The 21,814-nt window shown below is 36.7% G+C and overlaps 1 protein-coding gene and 1 pseudogene across 4 annotated transcripts in view; both read left to right on the top strand.

Annotated features, from left to right (window-relative positions):
• Nucleotides 1–509: 509 nt before the first annotated feature.
• Nucleotides 510–6,528, top strand: LOC137241894 (myrosinase 1-like; annotated as a pseudogene).
• Nucleotides 6,529–12,813: 6,285 nt separating this feature from the next.
• LOC137241207 (myrosinase 1-like) overlaps nt 12,814–21,814 on the top strand; it is a 151,522-nt gene continuing 142,521 nt past the window's right edge. The window contains exons 1-7 of one of the 4 annotated variants that reach the window (XM_067768546.1): nt 12,814–12,907; nt 12,997–13,270; nt 13,465–13,998; nt 14,062–14,396; nt 14,451–14,553; nt 16,278–16,381; nt 17,453–17,658. In XM_067768546.1, the coding sequence (XP_067624647.1) occupies nt 12,879–12,907; nt 12,997–13,270; nt 13,465–13,998; nt 14,062–14,396; nt 14,451–14,553; nt 16,278–16,381; nt 17,453–17,645 (1,572 nt within the window). In that variant the 5' untranslated portion in view covers nt 12,814–12,878 and the 3' untranslated portion in view covers nt 17,646–17,658. Of the gene's footprint in view, nt 12,908–12,955; nt 13,271–13,464; nt 13,999–14,061; nt 14,397–14,450; nt 14,554–16,277; nt 16,382–17,452; nt 17,659–21,814 lie in introns of those variants that run through there. The other 3 variants (XM_067768545.1, XM_067768547.1, XM_067768548.1) reach the window with 3 other exon arrangements.

Below are 21,814 nucleotides of genomic sequence, written 5' to 3'. Positions count from 1 at the left end.
AGAATCAACCCCGACATATGTACGTAATGTATGTCCTGCAATTCGATGTGCCTCCACATGACACCAACCATCTTTTCAATTCTAATATAGATCCTACGCCTCTAATTCTAATGTAGATCCTACGCCTCTAACACGTTTCTCCTTATGATCCGCCCCTGTTGAAACAGCCAGTTTCCTTGGACTCCCGTTAGAGGACTTTGATGACAATTTGTGAGTTGTCGTGCCCTCTGAATGGGGCGAATCATTTTTAATACAACAACAACGCTTTTTTATTGATACAACTTTTTGAGGCAAAAATTTAAATGGGTAACGCAGATCCCCTACTATAGAAAAGCCAAAAAGTTGCTCAAAAACCTGTAAATATGCGCGCAAAGTTTTTTGGAACTTTCCTATTATTATTATTTTTTTTTTTATCAAAGAAACAAAAGTTTCGTGGACTCCCCCATATATGCGATGCAAATCTCTATAAATACGATAACAATCGTTCCTTTCCGAACAAACGTCAATTGCTTTCCCAAGTCTTCACAACTTCAAATATTTATTATAGCCATATTGTTTATATAGTTAGATGCATTTATGCCACAATATGAAAGTCCATTGCATTATTTTATGCAGGTATGTAATTTACTTTCTTAATAGCATAGCCACTCAATAACCAACTCAGTTAGAAATATTTCAGTTTATCATTTATAGCTACAATATTGGCTGATAAAAAATGTGTGCAACAACATAAAGGTGGAAGTACTGAATTTCCGGAAAATTTTTATTTTGGTGCAACAACCGCTGCTTATCAAATCGAAGGAGGTTGGAATGCAGATGGCAAAACACAACCCGTTTGGGATACTCGATCGTACGAATGGTGATGACGCTGCAGAGTCATACTATCATTTTGAAGAAGATTTAGCAGCACTGTTAGTTAGTTGTTAAAACATACATTTGTCATGTTCTTTTGCAAAGATACTCGAGCGCTGACAAAACCGTAGCTGTGTTTTTTTACATATATATACATATACACTTAAACTTTATATGGACTGCTAAGCGTTAAACTCTCTCTACACTTCTGAAATTGCTGCGCAGAAAATTAGTACTCCTAAATTTCAATAAGCTTTATACTCCGATGCAACTGAAATATGTGTTTATGTTTTACCTTTACACCATCTCTATGTATGTATTACCTCTACAAATGGTGTGTGTCTACTATTCACAGCAACCAATTCAACTATAGATTACACATTCTGGCCAACCGAGGTGTGTGTCTCCGCTTTTCGGTACAACCCGCTCTGTAGCTAGTTATTTAACCACTCCTGCTAGATGGGTCTGCCAAACATTATCTACGTGAGGATAAGCGTTTTTTTTTACCCGCAAATGTAGATGTATATACGTGTAACACGGCTAGTGTTGCGTTTGTGTTCCTTTGCACACAAACAAAAATGTTGGGCAGCCATGGGTAAACGTGGGTTGGCAAAAGAACATACCCTTTGTACAAAAAAATATGCATTGAACATCAAATTGATCATTAATATACTCACGTCTATTATAGGTCAACTTTTATCGTTTTTCAATTTCAGGTTCTACCCAGAGTAACCCCGAATTCAAAAATGACAAAGGTATTGCTTACTATAACAAAGTAATCGATCAGCTGCTAGCAAATAATATCAAAACGATGTTGACAATGTTTCATTATGATATGCCACAAGAACTTCATGAGTACAATGGTTTTATGAATAGCAGTATCATCGAACATTTCGTATCATATGCTGATTTTCTTTTTAAAACTTTCTGTGATCGTGTTAAACTCTGGTTAACACATAACGAGCCGTACGTATGTTGTGGCAAGGGATATGGTGAAGCCGCCTATCCGCCATTGGTGCATAGCCCTGGCGTAGGCCATTATATTTGTATGGATTACGCATTAAAATCACATGCGTTGGCTTATTGCTCATACAAAGAGAAATATTTCAGCACACAACAGGGTCGAGTTGGTATAGGCCCTAAATACTGAATTTTTTTACAAAGCAAATAATCAAATTCCTGATGAAACCGTTGAGCGTGTATTGCAGTATAATGTAAGTGAATATAACCCATTTTTCATAATTTACTTTTGTGTTGATTTATAAATGTGTCCATTGAAGTTAGGTTGGTTGGCTGAACCCACTTTTGGCAATAGCGGAAACTATCCAGCTCTCATGATAACAGATATTTCCAATAATAGTTTAAAGGAAGGATTGTCAGCAACCCGTTTACTTACTTACGTACTTACTTAATTGGCGCTTAACCGTCTAAACGGTTATGGTCGCCCAACAAGGCGCGCCAGTCGCTCCTTCGCTCCGCCAACCGGCGTCAATTGGTCACACTAAGGGAGTTTAAATCGTTTTCCACTTGGTCCTTCCAACGGAGTGGGGGCCGCCCTCTACCTCTGCTTCCAGAGGCGGGTTCCGATAGAAACACTTTCTTGGCCGGAGCATCATCTTTCATTCGCATAACATGGCCTAGCCAGCGCAGCCGTTGCGTTTTAATTCGCTGGACTATGTTGATGTCTGCGTATAGCTCGTACAGCTCATCATTAAATCTTCTTCGGTACTCGCCATCGCCAATGCGTAGAGGTCCATAAATCTTTCGAAGAACTTTTCTCTCGAACACTCCCAAAGCCGCTTCATCTGCTGTTGTCATGGTCCATGCTTCTGCCCCATATAGCAAGACGGGTACGATAAGTGACTTGTAGAGTATGATTTTCGTTCGCCGAGAGAGGACTTTACTTTTCAATTGCCTACCTAGTCCAAAGTAGCATTTATTGGCAAGATTGATTCTTCGCTGGATTTCAGTGCTGATGTTGTTGCTAGTGTTGATGCTGGTTCCCAAATAAACGAAGTCTTTTACTATTTCGAAATTATGGCTGCCAACAGTAGCGTGGTTGCCAAGGCGCATATGCGCTGACTCTTTGCTCGATGACAGCAGGTACTTCGTTTTGTCCTCATTCACCATCAAACCCATCTTTACCGCTTCTTTTTCCAGTTTGGAGTAAGCAGCAACCCGTTTACCTATTTTAAATGCAGAATGGTCAAAAATTATTAAGGGATCTGCTGATTTTATGGGCCTTAATACCTACGGCTCAACTTATGTGGGTATTCCTGCTAGTCGTGTGGATGAAATGCCGTCACTGGAATATGACGCTAATATAATACAATATCCCGATGAAAACTGGAGGCGAGCAAAATCGACTTGGCTCTTTTGTGTACCAGAAGGAATAGAAGATTTATTAAAGTATATATAAATTTATTTAATAGGATTTTAAGATTCCAAAACTCCATAAAATTATATTTCCATTTTAGATGGATTCGTGACAGATATAATAATGTTGAAGTGATTATAATACAAAATGTTTGGTTAGATGATGGACAATTGGACGACACGGAACGAGGTGTGTAGGAAAGTATTTTTATTTATTTATTTTTATTTTATTTATTTTGACTACATTTCTTATCTTTCCTCTCAGATAGTTGCCAACAGAATGATTGTAACATTCAATATCAAGCACCCCACGCTTTTTACTGTGAATTAAATTATTCTGTTAATAACTTAAATTTTATTATAATTTTATTTTGAGGTGATTAACTATAAACGATTGTTTGACCTTCTACTACTCTTATATAAACCCTTTTTAATTGAAATTATTTTCTATTTTGTTTTCTATTTTTTAGTTCGGTTTGCTATAAAAGCGTTTTTTTATTTAGTTTTTTTAAACTATTATTTATTTTTAATTTTTTAGTTCAAGTAATTTTAAAAGTTTTAGTCGAGAGTGGTGAAACCTCGAAACGCCAGCAGTCCATGGATGAATCCAACCCCACGGCACCGAAAAGGGCCAAGACGCAGGGAGGCTGGACGCGGTCTTTCACCGAAATTGCCAAGAGTCGGCAGATCATTGGCATTATAGACAAGAGCAGCGAAGATGGCAGGATCCCGAAACAACAGTGGAAGTGGATCGAGGCCGCGCTCGCTACGGTGCATTCAAAGTGCTAATAAGGCCAATTGACTTTATGGTCGTTGACCTTATGTCACCACACCATCACATTAATGCATTGTCAACGAGCCTTGATACGTGTGCAAAGTTTCAATCAAACTTATGGCCATTCAAAGTGGTAATAAGGCCAATTGACTTTATGGCCGTTAACCTTATGTCCCCACACCATCACAATAATGCATTGTCATCGAGCCGTGATATGTGTGCAAAGTTCCAATCAAACTTGTGACCATTCAAAGTGGTAATAAAGCCAATTAACCTTATCGCCGTTGACCTTATGTCACCACACCATCACATTATGGCATTGTCATCGGTCCTTGATATGTATGCAAAGTTTCAAATTAATCAAACTTCTAGAAGATTCCGTTACATACAGGCCAAGCTAATAAAAGCGTGTTAAAAACTGACAGACCAGGCAGACGTTGTTCTGCCCTAACTTGGGCCTGTTTGCATAAGTGTTTACCTCTTACACTCCCTCCCCCTTTTTCTTGTCATTTTATTCTCTCCCTCCTCTGCCTGCCTCTTTCTACCTATCCGCTTTTGCTGGCTTTTTTCACTTCTCCACATAATTCAACATGTATGTACATATATAATGTATAATGTGATCTGAATATCCCACTCAAAGCAAGTCTACTCGTACAGATCACAGCGAACAAACACACACACTTTTTAGAAAATTTACACTGTACCACCCTACGCTGTAAAATATTCTTTGTATGTATTTTTATAGAGCAATTCACACCTAACGGTAGCAGCGCTGCGTGAAGCGGCAATGTTTATCAAATAGGCAAAATATATGAACCGCCGCTGCCGCTAAAATTTATAATGTTATCCATAAATATAAAATATTCCTGCTCAAATACGACGAAAGTAATTTCCTTTGATATCCGTACTTGCGTTTAAAAAAAAAATAAATAAAAAAATGCCAGTATAAATATCAATATCTCAGTAATAGAGCTTAGAGCCGTTTTCTCATGAAAACTTTGAGGTTTAGCTGTCGAATAAAAACTAATTTTCTGAGTAAAACTTCTGTTTATAGGTAAATAATTTAAAAGGTCGCATAAGAAAAAGGGCCCTTAAAATATAAATTGTTATCTTCTTGAAAGTATTTTTCTTTTAATGGAAAATGTCTTTGGTTTGATTTCATTTTGCGTTTTAAAAAAAATTTCAATGTCATCAATATCCTCCATCAATAGTCTCATCAACTGTTTTAAAAATTGTCAATACGTGGCAACATTTAACAAATTATTCTACGTGACAACACCTGTTTAAAAATCTTAGAAATCAGTACTCTTTCTATATATCAAATTTCATTCAAATCGGTGGAGCCGTTTCCGAGATAGTGGTGGAGGTTTTATACGATGTGTATTCTTTAAGAAGTAAGCCCATATCACGAACTCATTAAGATTCACATCATTTAAGTATGAAAGTACTGCTAGAAGCAAAACACATTCACAGTTCAGTTCACCCGGTTTGCGTATAGGACATATTAGTTTACGTTACAATGTTGGCAGAGACTATAGTGTTCTTTATAGAGCCCATTGAGAGTTCGCAAGTGAATCTGCTCAAATTTGTTGTGACTGATATTTTTTTCTATCGGGCCATCCCAAAAAATCTTGCTGTTTGATTTGAAGACTTCAAACCACCTGCCAGAACTACTGCATGAGCATATATCTCATCAAAGACATTCTCTAACTCAAACTTATATAGAAGACATTCTGTCTGAAGGATGTTGATTGGTATGTTGTTTTTTTTTTTTTTTTTTTTGAATATTGATACCAGCTCCCGTTCTTCCTTCTTTCAATTTTCATCCCTCCCTGCGCGATGTCGGACAACAATTTACCCATCCTAATGTAAATGCATTAATACCAATACCAATAAATTTTATATCTTTGTAGGCCCACTTACAAGCACTATTGAATGCAATCAACGATGGATGTAATGTCACACACTACACCTATTGGAGTTTAATTGATAATTTTGAATGGAATATGGGTTATACTTAAGTAGTGTGTGAGTATTGATTTTTAAGGAAAGTCATTTTTAAAATCTCAATCTTTTGCAGTGAAAAATTTGGACTCTTTTATGTGAACATGTCTAGTGCGTGTGAGGAGAGTGTGATTAAAGATTCCGCCAAATATTACACAAAAGTGATTGAAAGTCGTAGAGTATCGGCGTCAAGTGGTGGATTATCCCTTAATCAAATTTATGCCAGTTCTATTATTTTAGCTTTATTAAGTATTAATAAAATTTACAAAAAAAAGTTAAGAGTGCCTGGAACTCGGGAATATCTATACGTATATAAATCAAATTCTGTGTGTGTGCTCGCTATGGAAACGTATTTCCCATACTTCAATCATCACCAAATTTTGGCTATAGGTTCCTTCTATCAACGGGAAGGTTTTAGGCTAAAAATAATTTCGATACCCATACAAATGGAATCCTTGGTACTGCATAACTGTGAAGGTATACATGGCAGAACATTGAAATTCAGTAAGGAGTTATATTAGTTCTATAGGTGGACGCCTTTTCGAGATATCGCCATAAAGGTGGACCAGGGGTGACTCCAGAATGTGTTTGTACGATATGGGTATCAAATGAAAGATGTTAATGAGTATTTTAAAAGGGAGTGGGCTTAGTTTTATAGGTGGACGCCTTTTCGAGATATCGCCATAAAGGTGGGCCAGAGGTGACTCTAGAATGTGTTTGTACGATATGGGTATCAAATGAAAGGCGTTAATGAGTATTTTAAAAGGGGTGGGCCTTAGTTCTATAGGTGGACGCCTTTTCGAGATATCGCCATAAAGGTGGACCAGGGGTGACTCCAGAATGTGTTTGTACGATATGGGTATCAAATGAAAGGTGTTAATGATTATTTAAAACGTAGTGAACCTTAGTTCTATAAGTGGACGCCTTTTCGAGATATCGCCATAAAGGTGGACCAGGGGTGACTCCAGAATGTGTTTGTACGATATGGGTATCAAATGAAAGGCGTTAATGAGTATTTTAAAAGGGGTGGGCCTTAGTTCTATAGGTGGACGCCTTTTCGATATATCGCCAAAAGGTGGACCAGGGGTGACTCTAGAATGTGTTTGTACGATATGGGTATCAAATGAAAGGTGTTAATGATTATTTAAAACGTAGTGAACCTTAGTTCTATAAGTGGACGCCTTTTCGAGATATCGCCATAAAGGTGGACCAGGGGTGACTCCAGAATGTGTTTGTACGATATGGGTATCAAATGAAAGGCGTTAATGAGTATTTTAAAAGGGGTGGGCCTTAGTTCTATAGGTGGACGCCTTTTCGAGATATCGCCATAAAGGTGGACCAGGGGTGACTCCAGAATGTGTTTGTACGATATGGGTATCAAATGAAAGATGTTAATGAGTATTTTAAAAGGGAGTGGGCTTAGTTTTATAGGTGGACGCCTTTTCGAGATATCGCCATAAAGGTGGGCCAGAGGTGACTCTAGAATGTGTTTGTACGATATGGGTATCAAATGAAAGGTGTTAATGAGCATTTTAAAAGGGAGTGGGCCTTAGTTCTATAGGTGGATGCCTTTTCGAGATATCGCCATAGAGGTGGACTAGGGGTGACTTTAGAATGTGTTTGTACGATATGGGTATCAAATTAAAGGTATTAATGAGGGTTTTAAAACGGAGTGGCCCTTAGTTGAATATGCGAAAGGGTTTTCGAGACATCGACCAAAATGTGGACCAGGGTGACCCAGAACAATATCTGTCGGGTATCGCTAATTTATTTATATATGTAATACCACGAACAGTATTCCTGCCAAGATTCCAAGGGCTTTTGATTTCGCCCTGCGGAACTTTTTCATTTTCTTCTACTTAATATGGTAGGTGTCACACCATTTTACAAAGTTTTTTCTAAAGTTATATTTTGCGTCAATAAACCAATCCAATTACCATGTTTCATCTCTTTTTTTCATATTTGGTATAGAATTACAACATTTTTTTCATTTTTGGTAATTTTCGATATCGAAAAAGTGGGCGTGTCATAGTCGGATTTCTGCCATTTTTCATACCAAGATAAAGTGAGTTCAGATAAGTACGTGAAATAAGTTTAGTAAAGATATATCAATTTTTGCTCAAGTTATCGTGTTAACGGCCGAGCGGAAGGACAGACGGTGGACTGTGTATAAAAACTAAGCGCGGCTTCAACCGATTTCGCCCATTTTCACAGAAAACAGTTATTGTCATAGAATCTATGCCCATACCAAATTTCACAAGGATTGGTGAATTTTTGTTCGACTTATGGCATTAAAAGTATTCTAGACGAATTAAATGAAAAAGGGCGTAGCCACGCCCATTTTGAAATTGCCTTTTATTTTTGTATTTTGTTGCACCATATCATTACAGGAGTTGAATGTTGACATAATTTATTTATATACTGTAAAGATATTAAATTTTTGTTAAAATTTGACTTTAAAAAATTTTTTTTTAAAGTGGGCGTGTTCGTCATCCAATTTTGCTAGTTTTTATTTAGCACACATATAGTAATAGGAGTAACATTCCTGCCAAATTTCATCACGATAACTTCAGCGACTGCCAAATTACAGTTTGCAAAATTTTTAAATAACCTTCTTTTAAAAGTGGGCGGAGCCACGCCCATTGTCCAAAATTTTACTAATTTTCTATTTTGCGTCATAAGGTTAACGCAAGTTTCATCGCTTTATCCGTCTTTGGTAATGAATTATCGCACTTTTTCGGTTTTTTTAAATTTTCGATATCGAAAAAGTGGGCGTGGTTGTAGTCCGATTTCGTTCATTTTAAATAGCGATCTGAGATGAGCGCCTAGGAACCCACATACCATATTGCATCAAGATACCTCAAAATTTACTCAAGTTATCATGTTTACGGACGGACGGACGGACATGGCTAAATGAATTTCTTTTTTCGCCCAGATCATTTTGATATATAGAAGTAAATATCTATCTCGATTAGTTTATGCCGTTACGGATTACCGTTATGCGAACAAAGTTAATATACTCTGTGAGCTCTGCTCAGCTGAGTATAAAAATAACGCAAAATTCATTCGATCTCGGGCGTTACAACGTACACCGGGTAAAGCTAGTTGATATATAAAAAGGATTTTATTTAGGGTAGCAAAAGCAAAATCATGACTAAAACCATGGCCGCAACCGTGAACATAACAGCATACATAACTGTAATCATGACTGCTACCTTAGCTTTAATCAGAACCATCAGAAAAGCCGTAAATGCCACCATAATCATAGTTCCGGACATGTTCGACAACTTAAAAGTGCTGGATCCGTAACCTTAACCGTAACGCTAGGAACCGTTGCAGTAACTGTAAGCCATAGCATCCACGTTTCGTAGTAATCGCAACCTGCAACTTCAGTTATAAACGTAGATATACTTAACTTAAGACATCATCTTCATCAATGTCATTGTCTCTGGCTTCTTCTCTCCATTGTTGTTCTCTCTCCATGTGTCCGTGAGTTGTTGAGGTCGATATACTCTTTGAGGTTTACGTTCAGATATTTGGTGTTGGTGATATGCCCGCCGTTGATCAGGATGTGCTTAAGGATTTGGGAAATTCTTGGTTCGAATTCGAAAACAAGGCCTATAACAATAGTTTTTTGGATAATTATTGTTTTTTATTTTTTTATTTTTCTTTTATTGAAAAGTTTGTTTTTAATTTGGAATAGATCCATTTCGAATATTGCTAAATAATTTCGCCGGTACGCCTTAGGACTGTTAGAAAAATAGAAAAAAATTAAAAATTCACAAAAGTTATTGTTATAGCTGTTGAGCTGGTACGCAGAACAAGAATCCTTAATGAAAAGGCAGATAAAAACAAAAAGAACTATTGATTATAAAAATTTTGTCCTTGGCAAATTTCGATATTCCACTCAGAAATGACAACGCTGATTTGCTGAAGCAGTCTTTTTTAAACGAACGGCAAATTATCGCTTAAAAATGTTGCAATCTCACGGCTGATCACATATTGACGGTATCCTGTTATCAGTTTACACACAGCATCAATGGATTATGGTAAAACGAGCAACGACCTCACAGCATTCCTCGACGACTAATCCACTAAAACGATTGCATTCACTTTGCAATCAGTGTAATTTCAGTGTTTTTTGCTGAAATTATTCGCGTCGAAAGTTTGTACAAAAATATTACATAGAAAAACTTTTCTTTAAATTTTAATTATTTAACCAAATTGAACTTTCAACCCACTGTAAATAAAACTTTATATTGGTAAAGCAATAATTAAGCTATTGATATTAGTTTTATCACTTACCCAATTATAATTATGCACCTCTCAAGAAGTGAAGATTGTGCACTGTCATATCAATGCATAGATTAAATATTGTATAACCATGATTAGATTGTTAATTATTTTATCATGTTGAGTATAATTCAGAAATGCAATGAAACCGATAAAGCCTTAAATGCTTAAGTCTCGAGATGTTCTCATCAACAGTCCCGAAATTAGTATTCCAGAAAAGTTTCCGAAAATAATGACACATTATCCGGAGATAGTCCCAAAATATTTTAAAAAATCTTGAAATTATATCGGAACACGTCGATATGATCTTTAACTGATTTCTGGAATGGTTACGAGCACAATTCTGAATTTTTCCGGAACTGTCCGAAGGTAGTCCCGAAATTACCAAAACCCCATAATAGTCAAGAAGTTATCCGGGAAACGTCTCCGAAATTGTTTTGAAACGATACTCGAAAGAATACCAAAATTATACAAAAAGAATCGCGAAATAGTCCGGAAACATTCCGGAAATAATCTACAAATAATCCCAAATTAACAGAAATATACCCGTAGTAACTTCTAAATAGTCCCGAAGGAATCACGGAAATATTATATAACTGTTTCTAAGTAATCCCGAGTATATCTTTCAAACAACCTCAAATAAATTCTGAACTAGTTCCTAACAAGCACCGAAAGTATTGTTTAAACAATCTCGAATATGTGCAGAACAACATAGTTCCGAACCATTGCGAGTATTACGTGATACCGCAAAACCATATTTATCATCTATACTATAAGCCAAATCTAGACCTTCGGGCCCATTGTACCGTCTTATCGATACAAAAGCAGCTCAAAACTTTTTTTATTTTTTTATTTTTTGCAAACAGTCATATATGTTTGTGATAAGATTAAGAACAATTTGAACAATTGTTATCTCTATTAAATAGCGCCAAATTTAGGACGAGGCGATGCACGTGTTACGTATATCAGGGACCCAAACGAACCATTTTTTTTTTAATTTTATCAAAAAGTTGTCCAAAATTTTTATAATTTAAAATTAAAAGAAAAGTCCCTTAGTAAAACCTATATTCAAACTTTTATTTTCTAAGTCAGAGAATAAAAGTGAAATCTGAACTTTTATATTTTCGGGGAGAATAAAGGCCCTGCCCCACATGCCGCTTCGAAAATGCTCTATCTCAGTAGATTTGGTTTAAAAAACGCCTATCCTCTCTCAAAATTTTTTGCAAAAAAGCCCTATTACGGCTTCCAATATAACTTCAACTGAGATACTTTGTGAAAATAAATTGAGGTAGCGCATTTTTCAATCAATCCCAAAAGAAGACACTTTTGAAAAACGTTCTGAGAAAAGGTTTTCCTTAAACAAGTTTTGAGATGGGATGACAGCCGTGCATTGACTGAGGTGTCGATTTCAGTAACATTGGCCCTAAATGGGACATTCTCTGTCTTGTCAAAGCGACGTGTTCGCAGAGAATGTAAACCTGTAACGAATTTGTTTATAGGATAGATTTAACTTACTTAGGTGTATCACAGACTACCACTGAGAGCTCATGGGCCCACTTTACTTACATATATGAGTTTGGCTGATACTCGTGGCACGGAGTATAAACTATTTGGCCTGTATTTGCCTTGGACAGTCAATCCAATGTTGTCTGAACTGCTTTGTTGCCCAGCTAGTTTACGTGTGCGTTTCTGAGGACACAGACAGGTTCTGGACCATAGAATGCTGCTATAGCACTCTAATTGTCTGGGTATCTTCATGACCCTATTGACCGGAGCTCATCCTAACAAACCTTGTTTTTGGCTTCCAGATCATTTATGACTTCAATGTATTCATTCACTAGCTTAGAACTAGTTGTGTAAGACAGCAAAGCAAGCATAGCTGCCTGCATGTGTGACATTATGAGAATACTCCCCACTGATAAGCCTCTCCGTAGACAACCGCAAACGTCAATAACATGGATTTTTACCTGAAAAATAATGGAGTGGCATCCCATTGGTATCGTTTTCTTGAAGTTCAGCTCATAGATACCGGCTCTCGCTTATAGACCTCTGAGTCAGAGTTAACAGGTACCAAAAAGTAGCCGATAACAAAAACAAACCGATAAAACAGCGTGATTCGAGAAAGAAGGTAGCCTTAGCCTAGAAGTAACTGCTATCAAAATATATTGGTATTGAGAAAGAAACCTGTCAATGAAAACACCCGTATCAAGAAACTAATCAGTGTCAAGAAAGCAACCGTTGTCAACAATAACCGGTTCCGAAAAAGTAACCGATTGCAAGAAAGAAACTTAGCCGACTCCCACAGAGTAACTGGTATTAAAAAAGGAACCGGTTCCGAAAGAGTATCTGGTATTGAAAAATTAACCACATCCGCAAAAAATAATCGGTTTGGAAGTTTAAACAAACTAACAGTTATTCTAGGAATGCTATTTTCAAATTTATAACTGTTTGGGCCCCTTAATTACATATATATGGCAACAACAATATATAAATATGACAGCAGTTATGCAATTGCACATAATCGCCAAAATTCGCTTTTCAAAAATATATTCGCTTATTATTAAAGTAGAAGAGTAAGATGAAGGTGTGTTTCGTTATTTTTGTCTGGTATGTTTAACAAAGCATTCAAATTTGCGTTTATATTATGATTTTTAGTACATAATTTATACAAAATACAATAATTACATATTCAAAAGTGTGTTAATATTTCACACAACTGTTGCTGAAAACAAATGTGAACTAACTCATAAGGGTGGAATTACGAGATTTCCGGATGGATTTGCTTTTGGTGTAGGAACCTCTGCCTATCAAATTGAGGGCGGATGGAATGCTGATGATAAAGCGCCTTCCGCTTGGGATAACTACACACACAGACATCGCGAAGCTTTTCTTGATTGGTCGACTGGCGATAATGCGGCAGAATCTTATTACCGTTTCGAACAGGACTTGGAAGCATTGAAGAAGTTAAAGGTAAATCCGTTATACCACATAACTGACATGTTATTTTACGTAAAGCATACGAGCTCGAATGTTTTTGTGTTCTTTTCGAAATAAAGAAACGCTATTGGACAAGGTTGGGTAAACTCGGGTTTGGCAAAAGAACAGAGCTATTATGTATAATATATGATTTTTCAGTGTTATGCTCATGCTTTTTTGTTACATAGGTAAACTTTTATCGTTTCTCCATCTCATGGACCAGAGTTCTACCACAACTAACTACGGAGTTCAAGAATGCTAAAGGGATTGCTTACTATAACAAAGTCATTGATCAGCTTTTAGCAAATAATATCACGCCGCTGGTTACAATGTTCCATTTCGATATGCCAGATGAGCTTTATAAGTACAATGCCTTTCTGAATAGCAGTATTATTGATTATTTTGTTATGTATGCCGACTTTCTTTATGCCACCTTTGGTGATCGTGTCAAATTGTGGATAACACATAATGAACCTTTACAATTTTGTACCAAAGGATATGTTGAAGCCAATTTTCCACCATTAGTACATAGCCCTGGCGTAGGTCATTACATTTGTATGGATAATATGTTACGTTCACATGCGCGGGCCTATCGCAGATACAAAGAGAAATATTTCAGCAAGCAAAAAGGCAAAGTTGGTATTACGTTTGATGTAAGATTTTTCTTCAAAAAATATCGTGAAACTCCAGATGAGGCCGTTGAACGGGCATTGCAATACGAAGTATTTCCATACATAATAAGCATATTATGAATTTTTTTAACATCAAACATTCTTATACAAAAGCTAGGTTGGCTGGCTGAACCCATTTATGGCAAAACTGGAAATTATCCCTCTATTATGAAATCAGATATTGACAATAATAGTTGGAAGGAGGGATTGTCAGGATCTCGTCTACCTATTATCAATAACGAATGGTCCCAAATAATTAAAGGATCTGCAGATTTTATGGGTCTTAACTATTACCAATCAGCTTATGTGGATATGGCTACTAATCGACCGCATGAAGTGCCCTCTATAGAGTATGATTCGAAAATAATATTTTCAAGAGACGAATACTGGAGACGCGCAAAATCTGGTTTTCTCTATTGTGTGCCAGAAGGATTGGAAAATTTACTTAAGTATAGTTTTTGACAGATAATAAAATGATATATATACTAACATATTCATTTTAGGTGGGTTCGCGATAGATATGACAACGTTGAAGTGATCATAACAGAAAATGGTTGGTCGGACGATGGCCAGCTGGACGATTCAGGTCGGATTGACTACCTAAAGGTACTTATGTGAACATACGTTAATTCATAAGAACTACCAAACCCGTCAGATGTTGTCCTGCTTCTCACTTTAATTTCCCCGCGTAATATTATGAGCGCGTGACAGAAGCTTAACACCGGAGGTCCTGATTTAAAGGCCCGAAAAAAAACATAAAAATGATTGGAACAATGTATTTTTTGTAAGGTTTATTTTAAACGGGGTCGCCCCGTTCAGTGGTCTGACAAATATTACGGTGGTGTTTATACGATGAAAAGCTTGCCAGCGAAAATGCGTTAGGAGGAGGACGACCCAACCCAAAAGGGATGCTCGGTCAAACCCTCGTCGGAGGTATATCACGGCTTGTATTTATTAATTTTTTTGTATAACATATATACCTTATAACATATACACTACGCTGTATACCTTATACCATATACCTTATACCAACAATATAGTGCCAACAAAGGGGTTACTTATATCTTAACTGTATATTTTTCCACTAGTTCGTAACTATAGGAAGTTCATGCCAGCTTAAAGCATCTGAAAGAAATCGAGTGCGAACTAGCAATGGTTCTGAATAGACTGTAGGTGCACCAGTTCAGAACCAAACATTTTCAATACAGGGTACTAACTTAAACCTAGAAGGCAACCAAGCTATTAACGAATATCGCCACATTCGTGTTTCAGACATGCTTTAGGTTAGGTTGAACTTCCCTGTCCATGAGGACCTCACATAGACTGAATAAGTCCGTAGTGTTACCAGAAGTTTGTTTTAACGGCCAAACTGAAAAACCTATCAAAAACCAGGATCTATGTTATAAAATAACTCCGTCCTCTTGGCAAATACTAGAAGCTTCCTAGGATTTAAGCCGCTTGCTGCTTCTAGATCTGACAGTTGTATCACTCCTAATAGCTGGAATCTTAGCCTGGCAAGCGCAGTGTACTAGCACAAAACGTGCTCGATCGTTTCCTCCTCCAACCCGCTCTTCCTACATCTGCTATCACTGACCAAGCCTAATTTAAAGGCATGTGACGCCAGAAGGCGTCTTTTTAAGACCTACACATAATTTTCGACACTTTACAGACAGATAAACTTTACTGGCCTGAAACAATTTCGCTGCCCTCTATGGCATAGACATCTGCCTGGAGGTCAGACTTAAGACGTCGATGCGATTTATTGAGCTGCACATGCTTCGAGTACATCTCAGCCAAGCTCCGGTTTCCTTTTCCGTTTTTGAACCATATGCATATACTATAGTCTCCCTACTACTGATTAAGCTCTCATCCAATTCCTCCCTCGAAGTATACTTTATGTTCCCTGTATCTGGAGGGCTGTAATAAACGGCTGTAATATAGTCTGTATCGGAAGTCAAGGCAGTTCAATAGACGACTTGCAATGAATTTTATTAGCGTTGCGTGCCCCTTACAGACTGATTTCCAAACGCCTGGAATTATCTCTTACATGCAACTCTATATCTATCTCTACCTCCAATATTTGTTTGATAATGAAGTGGTCAGAATGAATTTTTGCTGGGATGTATTAAAATCGGTACCTCCTTTTGTTATCTCCTTATACAAAGATTAAGATTTTGAGTATTAAAAGTCCAATAGCTTCTTTTCTGAAAATTCACAAAAATAGGGGTAGTTTTCGCACACATTACTGATGCCTGACTTTGTTGCGAAAATGGCGAACTCGTCTTATGAGTTAAGTTTCAACTAATGAATGACTTCAACAATTTTCACAGGCTCATTTACAAGCAGTCTTGAATGCAATCAACGATGGGTGTAATGTTACACACTACACCTATTGGAGCTTCCTCGACAATTTTGAATGGATTATGGGATATACGTAAGTGTGTGTTTAGCACTCTAGAAGAAAAAAGCTGGTAAAATCAACCCAAGTTCGGGTCAGTTCAAACGAAATTTTTATCAATTTTGAAACACCGCAAATTGCTGTTGAATTAACTTCGCACAAATTATTGATTCTGAATTTACCACTTCAACAGTCAAAAAAAAAAAAAAAATGTATTATACTTAACTTACTATACTTTTAACTTACCAGTTATTATTGTCACGCTAATACATAATACCAATGAACACTGAATTAAATAATAGGTTTTCGTCAGCATTAGAATAACAGTGAAGGCTGTTGATATGACAGAGATTTCTGCGCCACCACAATCATAAGAACAAAGTAGTGAGAGCCCTGAGCAGAAGTTTCTCTTTAAAATGAGCAGATGTACTTGCTTAATATTGACAGTTGTTCGCTGTTGAAATTACCGGATGCAATAAGTTCTTTTAAAAGAAAATCAGTGATTGAGAATCTGTAATTTTTTTGCGAATGTTGTTAACTGCAGATCAACTACTTCTTCTTTGTTGAAATAACTGAAAAATTGTTTTCACTTTTACTGACTATGGCGGCCACCGTGGTGTGATGGTAGGGTGCTCCGCCTACCACACCGTATGCCCTGGGTTCACACCCCGGGCAAACCAGCATCAAAATTTTAGAAATAAGGTTTTTCAATTAGAAGAAAATTTTTCTAAGCGGGGTCGCCACTCGGCAGTGTTTGGCAAGCACTCCGAGTGTATTTCTGCCATGAAAAGCTCTCAGTGAAAACTCATCTGCCTTGCAGATGCCGTTCGGAATCGGCATAAAACATGTAGGTCCCGTCCGGCGAATTTGTAGGGAAAATCAAGAGGAGCACGACGCAAATTGGAAGAGAAGCTCGGCCTTGGATCTTTTCGGAGGTTATCGCGCCTTAAATTTATTTTTTTTATTTTACTGACTATACTGCGCTTAATTTTATCGAATGTCTGTAAATTCAAAAACAACAAACCCGATATGTTGATTATGCTAGCGTCATTTCTTCCGGTGCAGTTCTTAAGGGAAGCAGGTAACTTTAAAATAAATTTATTTCAGTGAAAAGTTTGGTCTCTTTTATGTGAATATGTCAAGTGTAAACAAGGAGCGCGTGATTAAAGATTCTGCCAAATATTACACAAAAGTGATTAAGAATCGAAGGATTGTGGCGTCGAATGGTGGACAGCAATACTGCAGTAATTTTGTTTCAGTTCTACTAAGCGTATTTGTTATATTAAACTTTTATCTGTAACAAATTAAAAAACAAACAAAAAACGTGTTTTAATTCTAGAAATTGATATTCATGAGCAGGAACTTCAAACGAGCAATTTGTTTATATATTGCAGTGACAACATTTATCAATTTTTGTTAATAAAATTCTAATGCCCTTTTACCGTTTACAACTCAACTCTCTATCAGTTGTAATTTTACAATTTTGTTTTACAGATTACAACTCAACCTGTCTAAAAAATTTCGGTTGAAGTTGCCAAGTCTAGCAACTTTTTGCGGCATTGCCATTTACAACCTTGTGTTGCTGTAGTTGTCAAAGACATCAAAATCTGACAACTGATTACTAGCTGTTTCTCAGAAAATTATGGAGATGTTTTGAAAAAAGGTAACGTTATACAATTTTCAAAGGTGGTATTAAAAGACGCGTTTAGACCTCCGTTTTTAGAATCCGAAAGCGCAAATTAAAAATTTTAATTCTGTCAAAAGATATGAGCAAAAAATCTGTTCAAATTTTCATGTGGTTGTATTTTGCACATACACAGAAAGAAAAAGACTAGTAAAATCAACCGAAATACCGGTAAATCCAACCGAAATATCTGTCAACTTTTATCCATCGCAACAAGATGATGAATCAACTGCGCACAAATCGTTGATTCGCAATTGACCGTTTTAGTAGTCAAATGAACAAAAAAAAGTTGTTGAGACAGCTTTGTACGAAAGTACCTATGTTGCCATATACATACATACGTAAATATGTGAATACATAAATACGCATGATTTCTAAATATACATACATTTGTACGCACTTACTAAAAAAAAAAATAAATGTAAGGCGCGATAACCTCCGAAGAGATCTAAGGCCGAGCTTCTCTTCCAGTTTGCGTCGTGCTCCTTTTTAATTTTTCCTACAAATTGGCGGGAAGGAATCTACTTGTTTTATGCCGACTCCGAACGGCATCTGCGAGGCAGATGAGTTTTCACTGAGAGCTTTTCATGGCAGAAATACACTCGGAGTGCTTGCCAAAGACTGCCGAGGGGCGACTCCGCTTAGAAAATTTGTTCTGCTAATTGAAAAACCTTATTTCTAAAATTTTGATGTTGCTTTGCCCGGGGTGTGAACCCAGGCCATTCGGTGTGGTAGGCGGAGCACGCTACCATCACACCTCGGTGCCACTTTCTAACCGAACTTCAATTGGGCGCACATCAAATATGCTGGCACACATTAAACATTATACACTTTATTATTTTGTTTTATTAAACACACTTTCACCAAATTTTAAATTTTATAAAAAAAATTTGATTGAGCCATGTCCGTCCGTCTGCCCGTTAACACGATAACTTGAGTAAATTTTGAGGTATCTTGATGAAATTTGGTACGTAGATTCCTGGGCGCTCATTTCAGATCGCTATTTAAAATGAACGATATCGGACTATAACCACGCCCTTTTTTTCGATATCGAAAATTTCGAAAAACCGAAAAAATTCGATAATTCATTGCCAAAGGCGGATAAAGCGATGAAACTTGGTAGATAGATTGACGTTATGACGCAGAATAGAAAATTAGTAAGATTTTGGACAATGGGCGTGGCACCGCCCACTTTTAAAAGAAGGTAATTTAAAAGTTTTGCAAGCTGTACTTTGGCAGTCGTTGAAGATATCATAATGAAATTTGGCAGGAACATTACTACTATTACTATATATGTCCTAAATAAAAATTAGCAAAATCGGAAGAAGAACACGCCCACTTTTTAAAAAAAAATTTTTTAAAGTCAAATTTTAACAAAAAATTTAATATCTTTACTGTATATAAGTAAATTAAGTCAAAATTCAACTCCAGTAATGATATGATACAACCAAATACAAAAATAAAAGAAAATTTGTAAAATGGGTGTGACACCTACCATATTAAGTAGAAGAAAATGAAAAAGTTCTACAAGGTGAAATCAACAGCCCTTGGAATCTTGGCAGGAATACTGTTCGTGGTATTGCATATATAAATAAATTAGCAGTACCCGACAGATGATTTTCTGGATCACCCTCGTCCACATTTTGGTCGATATCGCGAAAACGCCTTCACATATACATCTAAGGATCACTCGCTTTTAAAACCCTCACTAATACCTTTAATTTGATATCCATATCGTACAAACACATTCTAGAGTCACCCCTGGCCCACCCTAATGGCGATATCTCGAAAAGGCGGCCACCTATAGACCTATTGCTCACTCCCTCTTAAAATGCTCAGTAATACCTTTCGTTTGATACCCATATCGTACAAACATTCTAGAGTCAGCCCTGGTCCACCTTTATGGCGATATCCCTAAATGGCTTCCATCCATAGAACTATGGCCTAATCTCTCTTAAAATTCTCTTTAATACCTTCCATTTGATACAAATGTCATACAACCACATTCCAGGGTTACCCTAGGTTCATTTTCCTACATGGTGATTTTCCTTATTTTGTCTCCATAGCTCTCAACTGAGTATGTAATGTTCGGTTACACCCGAACTTAGCCTTCCTTACTTGTTTAATTTATAGTTTTGAACTTCGCTTTGCAAATAGAAATAAAAATAGTAGTCACAAAACTGTTGCTCAATTCTTTCAGTTGCAGCTCAACTCATTCCCAATTTCTTCTCTCGCATGTAGTTGACACACTTGATTGTTTCGAACAAAACTTTTAGTATAAATGTTTGACATAACATTTTAAATAGAGAACTTGTAAGTTATAGAAAATTAAAAAATCAAATCGCAGGAAGGTTCACCACTGGAGCAACTTTACATGTAATTCGGCAAGTTTAATTTTCCTAACGCTTTAAGTTGAAACGATTCAAAAACAACTCAAACTTTTATGTTGTCGGAAACATCAACATTAAAAAAGGATGTTTTTTATTATCTTATTAGATATGTACGTTCGCGTGAGTGAAAATTCGTAAATACTTGAACAAAATGTTACTAACTTCTGAAAAATCCTGTTCGTTCAAACAAAACTTTTGCAACAAGAGGGCGCAATTTTGAATTTCGCTTGGAGGAGAAGTTGCAAAATTGTACCCGATAAATAGGTGTCCCGGTATCTCATAATTTGCTGCACAGTAAATTCAAAAAAGGGTTTTTCGTTTTGTATTGATAATTGAAAAACCAGCTTTTGTTGTTTTCCCATTTTGTGTGTTTTTTCGATTTGGTGGTTTTCTTATTTTGATGTTTTTTTTTTAACAAGTGGCACCATCGTCATAAGTACAAAGTAGAGAGCGCAGTGAGCGTAAAATTCTCTTTGAAATTTGCTCACGTATTGACTATTGATCGCTGTTGAAATGACCAGTGAGATCAGTTGTGTTAACAAAAAAATCAGTTAGATTGATTAGGAATCTGTCAATTTTACAGAATTTTGTTAACTTAAGAGCGACAGTTTCTCTTCTGTTGAAATGACTAAACTAATTTGTTCGCTTGACTAAGAACTCGGTCGAGTTAACCGTAATTCGACCAATTTCACCGAATCTCCGTTAAGTCAAGCAGATCAGATTTGTTGATTTTACTAGCACAATTTCTTTCAGTGTACACTAATGCAGAAAGGTACTTGGCCCACCCAAGGTTATTTTCAGAAATTGCGGCCGAAGGCCGGCTACGCAGAAAGGTTTTCTCTGCAAAAAAGAACTGTGGATCGGGCTCCATATTTCGGACCCTCTCGTGGCCGTTTTGTGGTTTTTTGTAAATATTATTCGACAGAACTAAAATTTTTAATTTCCGCTTTCGGATCCCAAAATCGGAGGTCGAAACGCGTCTTTTGATACCAAATTTGATAAAAGTTAGATGGTCCAAGTGAGCTATCCTTAACAGGACAGCTACCACCTAACCTAGATGGTGCACCGTCTCATAAAATGTTATCGAAAAAAAAAAAACAAGTAAGGAAGGTTAAGTTCGGGTGTAACCGAACATTACATACTCAGTTGAGAACTATGGTGACAACATAAGGGAAAATAACCATGTAGGAAAATGAACCGAGGAAACCCTGGAATGTGTTTGTATGACATGTGTATCAAATGAAAGGCATTAAAGAGTATTTTATGAGGGAGTGGGCCATAGTTCTATAGGTGGACGCCATTTAGGGATATCGCCATAAAGATTGATCAGGGTTGACTCTAGAATTTGTTTGTACGATATGGGTATCAAACGAAAGGTGTTAATGAATATTTTAA

The sequence above is a fragment of the Eurosta solidaginis genome, chromosome 2, assembly GCF_040869045.1.
Source record: "Eurosta solidaginis isolate ZX-2024a chromosome 2, ASM4086904v1, whole genome shotgun sequence".
Classification (NCBI taxonomy): Eukaryota; Metazoa; Arthropoda; class Insecta; order Diptera; family Tephritidae; genus Eurosta; species Eurosta solidaginis.
This window is presented reverse-complemented; position numbering and strand designations above follow the sequence as displayed.